The 15,018-nt window shown below is 33.6% G+C and overlaps 1 protein-coding gene across 1 annotated transcript; it reads left to right on the top strand.

The window, feature by feature from the left end:
• The first annotated feature begins 11,202 nt into the window (after window positions 1-11,202).
• On the top strand, window positions 11,203-13,814 carry LOC109817553 (uncharacterized). Its single transcript, XM_020382833.3, has 4 exons — window positions 11,203-11,618; window positions 13,090-13,313; window positions 13,388-13,434; window positions 13,762-13,814. The coding sequence occupies exons 1-4, from the start codon at window positions 11,430-11,432 to the stop codon at window positions 13,812-13,814; spliced, it is 513 nt and encodes a 170-aa protein (XP_020238422.1). The 5' UTR covers window positions 11,203-11,429.
• Window positions 13,815-15,018: the final 1,204 nt, after the last annotated feature.

Here is a 15,018-nt window from a genome sequence, read left to right as displayed (position 1 = left end):
CTTCAAGCTCAACACTTACAAATAAATTTGACAAGAGTTACAATGATAGCTTCGTCTCTTCTAGACATGATGCTATGAAAAATACAACATAAATAAACTACAAAGAACTATATATGATATTTACAATGAATATATTCTTTGTAGTGATTTAGCTTTTTTCTCAAAGCGTTTGATCAGTTTGAACTACTCAATGAATGTTGAAATTTTTATGTACAATGCCTTTTCTTTTTATAAGTATTCTAGTGTCCTTCGTTTTTTAGTATGAAGGCTTGATCCTTATATAGTAGATTTAGAGAAGATGACCGTTGCAACAATGTTGGATTTAAACGTTAAAAAATTCTTCATAGGTTGGTTCATCTGTCTTCTTTGTTGATCCTAGAGATTACCATTGACGCATTTAATGCTCGCATTAAATGCTTATCAATGAAACTTTCAACTCTTATCTGATCTAGACAACCACTTACCATCATTTCCTTTCATTTTGAATGCAACAGAGAAGTGTCAATGTAAAGCAATTGGGGTATATAATACTCTTTTTCAATACCCTTTTCGTGATATATGGGATCTTGCTTTTTGGCTACTCACAAAATTTTTTTCTTGTTCCTCTTTAATGCATTTCAAAACTTATGAAGTTCTTTTTTGTTCAATCTTTCAAGGAATAATATATTAAAAGATGTTATAATGTTAGTCTTGTATAACAGTTTTTATTTGATGTCATCAGATACACTGTATGCTTCATTTGATTTCTTTCATCTTACAGATGATATGTATTTTCTTCACATTTCGTCTGATATGTTCTATCTTTGAAAAATGATGACTTTTGCTTGAAGAAAATATTTTGTTTATAATCATTAAAACTTAAAGGATCCTCTATTATCTTAAAGCAGGATTTTTGATTTAACAATCTCTCCCTTTTTAATGGTGACAAACATCCAAAAATATTTCTTTGTTTTATTCTAAAAGCAATTTTCTTTTTCTTTGAGAAGAGTTTTTATATTTCAAAAAGAGTTTATATGAAAAGTTCAATTAAAATTTATCAGACTGATGTGAGTTATGCATAACCATGTCGTAACCCGAAGAATTTTGATCTTACGACCAATGGTTTGGACTACCTTATTGAAAAATCTCATTAATTAAGGAATGCCTGGACGTTAGACTAATCCTCAAATAATAGTTTTGAAAAATGAGTTCATAGAGTCCCCACCAATGTTTTACTCAAAACATTGGAAAAAGAAAAGATTTTGAAATTAAAATAAAGGTCTTCATAGCCAAAATTGGGTTCAGGGATCAATTACGTGTAGGAAAGGTATTAAACATCCTTATAATACCCTAAATTAGTACCCTATGATGAAATTAGCGTAATAATAATAATTAATATTTTAAATATCTTATCCCTTTTTATTATTTAATATTATTTACATGACTAAAACTACCTATTATCTATATGATTAATTATTGGCATATAAGAATTATAATTAAAATAAATGATAAATAAAGAAATAAAATAATAAATAGAATAATAAATGAAATAATAAATAAAATAATAAATAAAATAAATAAAAAGAATCAATAAAAGAGAAGAATTTAGAACCTCTGAAGCAAACATTTTATAAGGGAATCTTTCCAAATGTGTGCGATGGGCGTTTTGGCAGTCCTTCGCTCTACAAAAACCTCACTATCACTCAAAGGTTTATATAGAGAGGGGGGAAGCTATGCAACTTTTTTTTCCTAATCCCTTGGCCAGTGGGTTTCTTATATAGCCAACTAGGAGATAGAAGCATAAGAGAGTTATCCGATATGGGACTAAATTTTATAAAAATATAATCTTTTTATAGGCACCATGTAAGACCTCTAGAGAACTTGTTAACCGTCAGATCGTGCTGATTATTTTAAGGTATTCTCAAAATATATTGGTCTTCAATTTCAATGATTGGATCATTGAAATTAGGTCTGTAGTGAGAGATGTTATCATAACAAAAACATTGTCTAGTATACGATTCATATTTTTCCAGCTGCAATACGAGGACTCGAGAGAGATTATTAACCGTTGGATCATGCTAAAAATATGATCATATCTTCTTAATACATTGATCTTTAACTTCAGTGGTCAGATCATGAAAATTAGGTCTTTAGAGAGATATATTATCAAAACAAAAATGTTGCTCAACAAAATTTTTTGAAAAAGGGAACACGTCATTCTGATTTCCCAACATTGGGAACAACCCATTCCAATTTGGGAATGACTATTCCGCGCCTGGAATCAATTTTTTTGAGTTTTCTGAGCCTTCCGGAGCCATCTTGGCCTGTTTAGGTGCTCTATTGGGCCCTTAGGGGCTGTACGTGCTGCTTTTCTCCAGTTGCAATGCGAGGCTTCATTTGAATTCGTTAACCATTGGATCATGCTAAAAGTTTGATAATATCTTCTCAATAAATTGATCTTTAACTACAACGGTCGGATCTTCAAAATTAAGTCTTTAAAGAGAGATATTATCATGACAAAAATACTACCCAACGTGTGAGGCCCCTCAAGGGTCGTTTGTCTCTCTCTAGTAGACCTTTGTCCTTGGTTTGGGTACCCCAAACGAAATTGGGTGTCTACAAGCCAAGATGCAAGAGATCATATGAGAATATTTGATTAAGATATGATATTTTTCTCATGACATTTGATTCTTCATACTTTCTTAGTCTCATTAGTCAAGTGATATGATATTTTGATAGACAGATTGTATCATATTAGATCTAAGAATTATCAAAAAGTAGTTACAAGAAATTTTAGACATAAGGCACAACATAGAGGGCTACCCTTGAAAACATGTATGGTTAAATAAAAATATCATTTATATCATATAGCAGAGAAATATACACAAACATCGGAAAATAACACAAAAGAAAAAGAAAAGATAAAAACAAAAAGAAAAACACATGAGAAACTAAAGGAAATTTGAACATCTTTTTCTCCCTTTGTTTTGGTGGATTTCGTCTCCCCCTTTTTGTCACTAGCAAAGCCGAGGGCTCCACTAGCATTAAAGTGGAAAAGAAGCAGAAACGAAGGAGGAAAAAGTGAATGACGAAGCAGAAGAGAAGAATGTGGAGTGGATGGAGTGGTAGAGGAATTTGGGAATGAGATGCTAGAGTCATAATGACTTGGCAAAAGATTCATTTAATTGGGTTTCCCAGAGAGGAGGGTTGTCATTGAGGAAATGCTAATGAAGGCACAAGTTTTTGGTCAACTAAGTTAAGTGAAGCATTTGGAAAAACATGAGAAGAGTAGGAGAAATATTAAAGAGTTTTGAAAAGGAGTTGGATGAGATGAGAAGAAGAGAGGAGTAAGTTTTATAGGCATAGGAAGGCAACACAACATACACAAAACAACAACAAAATTTATAATAATAGAAACAAATAACTTCAAGAAGGACATAGAAAGACGTGACAACGTGACAAATGAGATAGAACTGATGCTGAGTTGACAAGTCTCTGAGGGTTCCACACAATTATCAAAGTTCGTAGTACACTTAGACAACACATTAGTGCATATAGGCTGTATAAAGTTTCCATGTTAGATGTGTTCAGATGAAGTGTGACAGACACAACAATAATCATATGTAATAACAAAATGATCAGATGAAGTATGAACCATTTATTCTGATGCAGATGATCTTAATCCTAGGTGCTTTCTGATGAACATAAACTGTTCATCAACTAAAGCCTTTGTAAAGATATCAAACCACTGATGATTAATGTCAATAAATTTTATGTCAAAAATTCCTTTTTGAACATAATTACGAATGGAGTGATATCTTATTTCAATATTCTTAGCTTTGGAATGTTGAATAAGATTTTTGGATTGGTTTATAGAACTAGTGTTATCACAAAATATAGATATATTGGATTCAAGACTTGAATAATCTTCTAATCGATACTTGACCCGTAGTAATTATGAGCAACACCTAGAAATTGAGATATATTCTGCCCCTACCATTGAGAGAGCTATAGAGTTCTACTTATTTCTTGCCCAAGAGATGAGATAGTTTCCCAAGAAGTGATAGCCTCTACTTATGCTCTTTCTCTCAACTCTATGCCCAACATAGTCTGCATCACAGAATCCTGCTAATATGAAATTATTGAGTTTCTCATAAAATGGACTAAGGCTAGTAGAATTTACTAGATATCTAAATATTCTTTTTACAGACTTTAGTTGAGACTCTTTAGGATCATATTGAAATCTAACACAAAGAAAAACACTAAACATGATGTCAAGTTTTCTTGTAGTCAGGTAGAGTAGGGACTCAATCATGCCTCTATAAATTTTCTAATCTACAGAAGTTCTAGATTCATCTTTTGTCAGCCCAACAAATGGATGCATAGGTGTGGGCATTGGCTTGCATTCTTTCATCTTGAATCATTTGAGGAGTTCCTTGATGTATTTTTGTTGATGAATGTAGATCCCTTCATTTTTCTGCTTGATCTGTAGACCTAAGAAAAACTTTAGTTGATGGAGGACCATCCTTGAAGCATCATATAGGGCCTATCACAAGGTCCATGGCTAGGAGAGTAGAGGAAGATGAAGAACACACCACACCAAAAGCCATGATCATCATGTGTGTGGAATTTTAGCCATCTCCTTAATTTGTTGCTTCCTTTTCCCATTTTGCCCTTGTATTTTGGGGTACATTAGATATTAGGATTTTATTTTGTATTTTTATTTAGCCTTTGTATTATGAGGCAAAATTAGCCTTAGGATTTATTTTAGGACTTAAGCCTTATTTTTAAGGTCAAAAGTCCATTTCTTTCTTTTTTTGACCTAAGGGTACTTTAGTCTTTTAGGAGGGATGAGACCCATTTCATTTGGGATGCATTTAGGGTTCATTTAGGGTGCATTTGGATACCAAAATTTTGGCCAAATGCTCCCAAGAAACCCTAGATGCCTTTCTTTCCTATAAGTACTCTAGGTAACCCACCTTGTAGCCACTTTGGAAATTAATGAATTTGAGTGAGCCTTTGTGCCTCTTCATTCCTTCCTTAGTCCCCTAGGAACTCTATGGCCCCCTATCCTCTCCTCTCTACCTAGAGTGAGCTTGGGTCTTCCTTGGTTGGCCTTCATCATCCTAAGTGAAGTGAGCTAGCCTAAAGGAGCTACACCACCAAACACCATCCATTTGTCTCCTTCATTTTGTGCGTCACCCTTCACCTTCCCAAACACCAAATCCTCCACTTCCATACCCTTGAAGAGATCATCCTTCACATCATATCAACCTTGGAGAAGAGAAGGAATCAACCACTAGCTCTCATGGAGAAGTCGGTTCCATCATTAGTTCTCCCATCATACTCATTTCAAACTCGGTCTACATTAGCTTTGACAAATCCTTGTAGAGAGATTCATTAGTAGCACCAAAGATAATATCATCTACATATATCTGAACAACAATAAAATTAGCTCCAAACTCTCTTCTAAAAGGGGTTGTGTCAACCTTGCCTCTCTTAAATTCATTTTCAAGTAAGAAGTTGCTTAGTCTATCATACCAAGCTCAAGGAGCTTGTTTCATACTATAAAGAGCCTTTTGAGTTTGAAAACATGGTTTCTAAATTTAAAATTTTCGAAACCTGGAGGTTGTTTGACATGCACTTCTTCTTCACTAATTCCATTTAAAAGGAACTCTTTTCATCCATTTGATAAAGTTTGATACTCTTATGAGCTGCAAAAGCTAGCACAATTCTAATAGGTTTGAGTCTGGCATCTAGAGCAAAGGTTTTATTAAAGTCAATACCTTCTTGTTAATTATAGCCTTAAGCTACTAATCTAGCTTTGTTTCTTACCATTTTACCTTGCTCGTCAAGCTTATTCCTAAAGATCGACCTGGTTTCAATAACACTTTGATGCGTTGGCTTGGGAACAACTCATAGAACAATTCCATTTAGAGAAATCAGTTCCTAGGGATTTCAATCCATTTAGAGTTATTTGGAATCTTATAAACATTTTGTCAATGGTTTTGTTCTCCTTCATTAAGAACAACTCATAGTGCCTCTAAAGAGTGGCAGCTCGTTTGAGTCTAACATCTTCAGTGCCCTTATGTGTTACCCTGATGACATCTAACATTTCCTTTGTAGTATAAAAATTGCAAAACTTGTTGTACTTAGTTTTGGGTAGAGAGCAAGCAAGTATGTATGTTGCTTTAGTATTCTCCTACAAGATGTTATAGTCTTCTTGAGTGTACTGGCTCTCAGGCTTAGTTACCTCAATGTCACCTTGGATGATGATTCTCCAAAACTGGTACTGGGTGGACTTGATGAACATTTCCATCTTGTTCTTCTACTATGGATGGTCTTCTCCATTGGAGGTTGGAGGCCTTATGAGTGAAGTTGATGAAGGACCATCCTTGAAGCATTGTAGACACTGAATTTCGTTCGGGGTACCCAAACCAAGGACAAAGGTCTACTAGAGCGAGACAAACGGCCCTTGAGGGGGCAACACATTGGGCAACATTTTTGTTATGATAATATCTCTCATTACAGATCCAATTTTTATGATCCAACCATTGAAGTTAAAGATAAATGTATTGAAAAGGTATCATAAAAAATTTAGCATGATCCAACAATTAACAAATTCTTTAGAGGCCTCGCACTATAGCTGGAAAGAACAACACGTACGACCACTAAGGGCCCAATAGAGAACCTAAACGGGCCAAGATAGCTCTATAAGCCCCAAAAAACTCAAAAACACTAATTTAGGGCACAGAACGACCATTCCCAAATTGGAACGGGCCATTCCCAGTGTTGGACTGACTTGTTCCAAAACCAGAACGACTCGTTCCGCTTTTTAGAAAATTTTGCGTTGGGCAGCATTTTTGTTCAGATAATATCTCTTGCTAAAGACCTAATTTTGATGATCCGATCATTGAAGTTAAAGATCAATGTATTAAAAAGATATCATCCAAATTTTTGGCATGATCCAACGGTAAATGAATTCTCTAGAGGCCTCACATTGTAGCTAGAAAACAGGAGTCTTATACCAGTCAATGTTTTTTCTATGATAGTATCTCTCACTATAGACCTAATTTCAACCATCCAACGATTGAAATTGAATACCAATACATTTTTAGAATACCATAAAAAAAGAAGGACGATCCGACGGTTAACGAGTTTTCTAGAGGTTCTGCATGGTGCCTAGAAAAAGTTTGTATTTTTATAAAATTTAGTCCCTCATCGAATAACTCTCTTATGCTTCTGCCTCCTAGTTGACTACATAAGAAACCCTCTAGCCAAGGGATTAGGACTTGAAGCTGCATAACTTCCCCCCTCTATATATAAATATTTGAATGATAGTAAGACTTTTGTAGAGTGAAGGGTTGACAAAACGCGCCTTGCACGTATTTGGGAAGGTTCCTTCATAAAAGGTTTGCTTTGGAGGTTCTAAATTCTTCTCTTTTATTTATTGTTTTTATTTATTTTATTTATTATTTTAATTATTATTTAATTTATTTCTTTATTTATTATTTTATTATTTTATTTATAATTCTTATATGCAAATAAATAATCATGTAGATAATAGGTATTTTTTGTCATGTAAATAATATTAAATAATAAAAGGGGATAAGGTATTTAAATTATTATTTATTATTATGCTAATATCATCCTAGGGTACCGATTTAGGACATTATAGGGTGCCTAACATCTTTCCTACACTTAATCGACTCCCGAATCCAATTTAGGCTATGAAGGTCGTTATTGTAATTTCAAAATATTTTATTTTTACGATATTTTGAGTAAAATATTAGTGGATTTTGAACCCTCTCCTTAAGCCTATCTAGTTATTTGCATTATTTTCCAATTTTGCCTTTGTATTTTGGGGCACATTAGATATTAGGATTTTATTTTGTATTTTTGTTTAGCCTTTGTATTATGAGGCACAACTAGTATTAAGATTTATTTTGGGACTTAGACCTTGACTTGTGAGGTCAAAGTCCATTCTTTTCTTTTCTAGGCTTAATAGTGTGTTTGGATAAGTCATTTTAATGAGGTAATTCATTTTGTTAAAGAAATTAAAATAGTATTAAATATGTTGTTTGGATAAGAAATTTTAAAAGAATTTAAAATTGTGTCATTTATATAGAGTATTCTAATTCACTAAAATTGTGGAATTTAAAATTCTACCAAAAAGTTGAGATATTTAAATTCCACCTTCCGTGAAGCACATCCGTTGCACACGTTCTTGCAAGCCACAAACTCCTCTCACTTGTAATCCTGGATCTCGCACTCGCGATTCTCACACTCGTTGTTCTCATTGGTCACAATTCTCATTCTTTCATTCACTATCCTTATTCTCATTTGCAATCCTCGCACTCTTTCTCAACCTCAGGTTCATCTTTATTTTCTGTTAAATCTAGGTTTTCATTTGATTTTTTATTGAATTCATTTTCGATCAAGAGATTTTTTTTCAATTTCATCTTTGATATTATGTTTTATTTTCAATTTCATGTTTGACACTATATTTTATTTAATTGACTTTATATATTGATTCATGTAATTGGTTATTGGTCATGCTTTATTCCCACGAATAACCCTTCCACCAACAACTTTACCCCTTCCTAGAGTAAGGCTAATTTCTTTCACTACAAACTCTGCTTTTGGAGGCTTTGCCCTCCAAATGCTTGAACAAATTTCGGAGGAGCCTGTGAGGATTTCATCTCAAACATCCCAAAGGTTACACTTGGCTTTGCATCTGCTGTAGGCTTAAACTAGTGTTTTTGTTCATTGTTTGCTTTCAAACCAATCTCTTTTTTGGAACAGGAGAAAATGTTTTTCTTTTCAAGAGGGTAATGCAAAAGAACAATCAGAATATGGCACAAATGAGATTCTAGTGAGCCTGGCCTTCCCAAGGAGTACTTTGGAACCATTGGATTAGTAATGTTGAAGTAAAAACTTTCATTCCAAACAGGACTTAGATCTTTATCTTCGGTTGTTGTCCGAAATCTCTGGTCATCAAAGTGAAGTTTCAGTCAAAATTGGTCTTAGTTCTATACTTTAAAAAACAATGACTTTGATCCTCATATTTATTATAATCAGTAAATTTAGGAATGTAAAACACAGTTTACCCATAAATAAATCACAATTGTTAATACTTACATATATATATATATATATATATATATATATGTCAAAAGAACAAATTAATTGCCTAGTTTTTATATATGTGTGAGAGTGGAATAAATTGATTTTGATCGTGCATGTTAATTTAGTGAAACAGGTTAAATGCACACTGAAATCATCAGTCACATCTATGTATATCAATTAAATGAATATATGCTAATAGCTAAATATTAGTCTTATATATAATATATCACCTATCAGTAATATTGACTTTTGTACGTTTATCTTTTTCGTTAAGCATATGTTAGAGATTTCTTTATGCTTTCCCATTAATATAGTCAAAGAAGAATTCTAGTAGAGCTACAACAATTTCATGAAACATATAAACTTGGCAAAAATAGTCTGTTTGTAAAAGGGAAAAAAAAAACAAAAGTTCTATTGTATTTTTTTGAGTTCCTATGATTATTTATACAATACCCTTTGCATATTATTATTATTATTATTTATCTCTTTTTGTCATATCATTCATTTTCTCTATCTTTTTATTTATTTATCTATTTTATTGCATAAAAATATTTTACGACGTGTTCCTTGGTCCTTGATAGGGGTCACCACACCTTTTTTCCTCCAGTCCATGATAGCAGGAATACCAATGACACTGTTATATATTTGAAATTATTTTATATTCCATTTTAATTATTTTAGCCTTTTCTCTCTTATATTAGTTTCACAGGGTGTAGATTGAGAAGAAATGGATGTTAGCATAGTTAATACTTGTAGACCCCTAAAATTGTCCGGGTCGGAAATAAAGCTTGAAGACTCTCGAAGACTGAAGGAAGATCAGCCAGAAGGACTCCTGGAAGGCCCTAGGAGGGTTCTCTGTAGGTCTAGAGGTCTCAGAATAGCTCAAAATCAGGAAGTGGAGGGAATGAAGCCCAATACGGCCGTACTGAACTTAATACGGCCGTATTGAAGCTTCAATACGGCCGCAGTGAACTTAATACGGTGTATTGAAGTTTCTGAAAACTTCAATACGGCCGTACTGAAATCAATACGGCCGTATTGAAGCTTCAATACAGTCGCAGTGAACTCAATACGGGCGCATTGAAATTTCTGAATTTCAATACGGCCGTATTGAACTCAATACGACCGTATTGAAGTTCAAAAATTTCAATACGGCCGTATTGCTTCTGTAGGCCGTATTGCGCCTATTCCCTATAAATATGACGTCAATTGGACGTCATTCCACACTTTTTCACATAGTTTCAACCCTCTCCTTGAGTATTCTGGGGTTTTTGAGCAGTGTTCTGCCCTAGAAATCACTCGGAGAGTTGATCCGACAAAGTTCTTGAGCCCCGAGCCATTTTGCTTGAGGATCGAACCTAGTCGAAGGGAAATCCTCCGGATTTCCATAGTTAAAAGTTTTAGGAAGGAGCGAGCGAGCTTGTAGAGCGAGGGAACGCCAAAAAGCTTCCCAGTTTTACTCAATATATAAAAGCACGCTTCAAGAGGTTTCTTTTTAAATCCTTCCTTTTACTGCTTTCTGTGTGCATATTTAAACTGTCATCATGTAGATAGTTAATTTATAATTGCTTAGAATAAATAGGGGTAATTTAGTAATTTTACGCTGTTATTTTAGAAAATAATCTGTCATAGGGAACCCGAAAGGGGCGCTGTGGGGTGCTAACACCTTCCCCACGCGTAACCGACTCCCTTACCCAACTCTGGTTGTAATGGCCAAAGTTGATTTATAAAATCAATTGCCTTATCCCTTTTTCCAATGTTTTGAGTAAAACATTGGTGGCGACTCCATGAACCCTCCTTTTACGAAAACCACTAATCCATGGAGGGTCCCGCTTGGGATTAATATGGATTGGTGAGACATTTTAATAAATAAATTGGATAAGATCGACAAGGTCTCAGTTTGAGAACAAGTCGTTCTAATAATCCAATACATTTTCAAAACTAAAATAATAAGCGAGCTCGACCGTCTTCGCGACCGCCGAGGCCCGTTTGGGCCGGTGGCGACAATACTGAAATTACTTCAAGAAATCGTAAAAGAGAAGAGTTTAAGGAGATAATCATATTTGTTGTTTCTTGTGTGGTTTATATGCTTATGGGAGTAGTAACATGGTATCATAATAATTATTTTGTTAAGGAACCAACTTATAATTGGGAATTAGAGTGGCGTAGTTTCCTTAATCATCTTTATAGAGGGGCAGAAAAAGATTGCATTGAACAGTTAAGGCTCAGTAATAGTGCATTTTTCAAGCTTTGTAGAATTTTACAAGAAAGAGGGGGGGTTAGTAAGAACAAGAAATGTTCCAATAACTGAAGCGGTGGCAATGTTTTTACATATCCTTACTCACAACCTAAAGTACAGAGTAGTGCACTTTAGTTATTGTAGATCTAAAGAAACAATAAGCCGACAATTTAATAATGTCTTTAAAGCTGTAATGAAAGTGAGCCAGGATCATTTGAAGTTTCATACCTATCTAGAAGGTCCAAGTGAAAATAAATGGAAGTGGTTTGACGTAAGTTTATCAATTGTAAGGCTAGTCAAACTTACAATATGTTGAGATTCATGGAGTGGTGAATCAACTCAAACTTGGAGAATGAAAGTTTTGATGATAAAAAAATATGGATTCTGAGAATCAAAGCTGACTAAGGACATCAACAAGTCAAAGAATAAAATATGGCTATTATGTTGTGTAATAGGGATAACTCATAAGTTGTATTGATTTGTTTAGCTTATTTTGCATGTGTGTGCTTTGTGCATGAGTTAATCTTAACCTAATTTGACTGAGAGTAAGTATAATGATGATTTAAATACTTGGAAAGTTATTTTGAGATAGAAAACTGAGTTTTTGAAAACTGACTCAAAATAATCGATTATCATTAAATATAATCGATTATTCTAGCAATAGGTGAAAAGGATGCCTTGCTGTAATAATCGATTATTTGTGAAATAACGGATTATCCCAGGAAGCACTCTCTGGAATAATCGATTATCCTGCACAATAATCGATTATTATGTTCTTGGGTGATTTCCAGAAATCATGAAGAACCAAATAATCGATTATTCTTTAAAATAATCGATTATCTGGTTCTGAAAATGTTATAAATAGTTTTTACACTTTGAAATTTCAGAACAGAGAATGAGTTACCAATTAAAAAGAGAAAAACGTTATTGTGAAGTCTTTGTGACCTTCTTGGAGTGTTTTCTTTGTGAAACCAAGAAGTAAAACATTTTTGAAATGCTTTGAAAGAGATCATCATCATCATCACATTCTTGAAAGAGAAAGATTGAGATTTGCTTCTAAATTCACAGTCTGATTTGTTCAGCTTCCAGGTGAATTCGTTCCTTTAATTCTTTGTGAATAATTGTAAATCTTGAGTAGGTGTCTCAAGTGGTAAGGAATTCTTGTAGTGGATTTCTACAAGAGGTGCTTTCTTGGGGTCAAGAAAGTGGTTATCTTGAATGTAGGAGTATATGCATGTGTGGTATGCTTGTAAAACTTCTTCATTGAGATAGTGGAACAAATCTTGATCAGGTTATGATTAAGAACTGGATGTAGGTCACATGTGGAGTGGCTGAACCATGATAAAAGACTTGTGCATTCTTCTCTTACCCTTATCTTTTACTTTGAGTAATATCTTGATTGTGTGTTAAAGGGAATAATCTTGATTAATATGTTTATATGCACAACATTGCTTTAAACTAAATCAAAGTGTTGCATATTAAGTGTTCTTAACTTTGAACTTTATCAAAGATTAATCAAGAAAGCATATAGGACTCATTCCCATTAGAAAGTCTTTCAAGGAACTTCTTTGAGAGTTCATATTAGAAAATTTTAAATTGAAATAAAGATCCTAAGAACACTGAAAATTTTTAAAGTGTCATAGAATCCAATTCACCCCCCCTCTTGGATTGTGCCATTCTTTTCTAACATAATAAACCTTTTTGAAAAACTAAATATATAAATACACTTGTGTTGTTTGTAGAAATGTGTTGGAGCACTTGATAGAACACATATTCCGGTAACAGTTTCTCTTGAAGATAGGCCTAAATATTGTAATAGAAAAGGTGATGTTTCTACAATTGTGTTAGCAACTTGTGGTCCAGATTTAAGGTTTATTTATGCGTTACCTGGGTGGGAAGGGTCAGTAGGAGATTCTCGAGTATTACGAGATGCTTTATGTCGTCAAAATAAACTTGAAATTCTAACTGGTAATATCATGTAATAGTATTTTATTTAATTTTATCTAGTTCCAAGTTGTAATTTTCATTTTTTAAAATTGTTGGTAAGTACTTTCTTGTGGATGCGGGATATACTAATGGTCCAGGATTCTTAGCATCATATCGAGGGACTAGATATCATCTGAATGAGTGGATTGGAAACACCCCTCAAAATTTCAAGGAGTTATTTAATCTTCGTCATTCAAGTGCACGAAATGCAATAGTAAGGTTTTTTTGGAATACTGAAAAAAAGATGGAGTATATTAAGAACTCCTTCATTTTTTGATATAAAGACACAAATAAGAAATATTAATGCTTGTTTTGTGTTATACAACTTTATAAGAGATGAGCAACAAATTGATCAACTTTAGAGGTTCAAGACTTGGAGCTCTTATCTATTGCTGATGAGGAGCTAACTAGCCAACGGAGAGAAAGAGTTCAAAACAATGTCATAGACGAGGTTGCAACTATTCAAGTTACTGAGGAGTAAACAAGATTTCAAGATATATTAGCAATGAATATGTTTGCTAACTACCAAGTTAGAAGAAACATTGCTTAGGGAGAGTTTTTTCTTTTTTTGATGTAATTTTCTATTGAAGAAAGACTTTTTATGTACTTGATGGACTTTTTTGTACTTGATTGAAGAAAACTTTTTCTTGAAATATTGTCTTTTGCTAACTTCCATTTGTTTACAAAAAAATATTTACATGATCTAGAATTATGAATTGGATTGATCAAGTTAATTTTGTGGGTTGTATGTGACATTTTTTATATATAGGTTAATAGGTGGTATTAACTTCAATGGATTCATCCAAAGAGAACGTGAAGGGAAAGCGAAAGATGACAAAGAAATAATGAAGAAACAAGAAGTTATTTCTCATGGAATTTGAAGATGGAACGTGTATTGGCTAATGTATTATGAGATCAAAGAAGTTTGGGCAACAAGAGTGATGGAGCTTGGAAAAGGGTAGCATACAATGCTGCAGCTGTAGTGTTATCTATCAACTTCAAAATCCAAGTCACTTGGAAGAATGTAAAAAATCATATCAAACTTTGGAGATCATGGTATGGAGTTGTTAGTGACATCCTTAGTCAAAGTGGATTTGATTGGGATGACACAAAACACATGATTACAATTGACAATGAAAATGCTTGGAATGAGTATGTCAATGTAAGTAATTTTATATTATCATTATTTAAAGCAATGTAAGTATTATTTTTTCTATTATTGACTTATTTCTTTTGTTTTCAAGGCCCATAAAGAAGCAAGACAATTCCGATTCAAGGTGATTGCAAACTAGAATGATTAATGGACTTGTGTGTTAAAGATAGAGCCACTAGACATGGAGTTGAGATTGTTATGGATGCTGATGAGGTCATGGGCAGAGAAATAAATGAAGGGGAATTAGGTTTAGAGGATGTTAGTGATACCATGTATTTAGATGAACCTGGCTCTACTACACAAAGAAGGGGTCAATCTTCAGCTTCTACTAGCACACAATCTCAAAGGAGAAAGTTAGGAGAAACAGATGGAATAGCTAATTTGTTGAAAAAAGTGGCTGAATCTTTAAAATGACTTGTTCAAGCATTTGATATTATGATTGATGAAGATTCTTTTATTCAAGAAGTGTTAGCTGAAGTAGCTTTGATACCAAACCTTAATCAACATTAATGGGCCAAAGCTGTTAAATGGT

The sequence above is a fragment of the Cajanus cajan genome, chromosome 3, assembly GCF_000230855.2.
Source record: "Cajanus cajan strain Asha chromosome 3, NIPB_CcT2T_4, whole genome shotgun sequence".
In the NCBI taxonomy this organism is placed as follows: Eukaryota; Viridiplantae; Streptophyta; class Magnoliopsida; order Fabales; family Fabaceae; genus Cajanus; species Cajanus cajan.
This window is presented reverse-complemented; position numbering and strand designations above follow the sequence as displayed.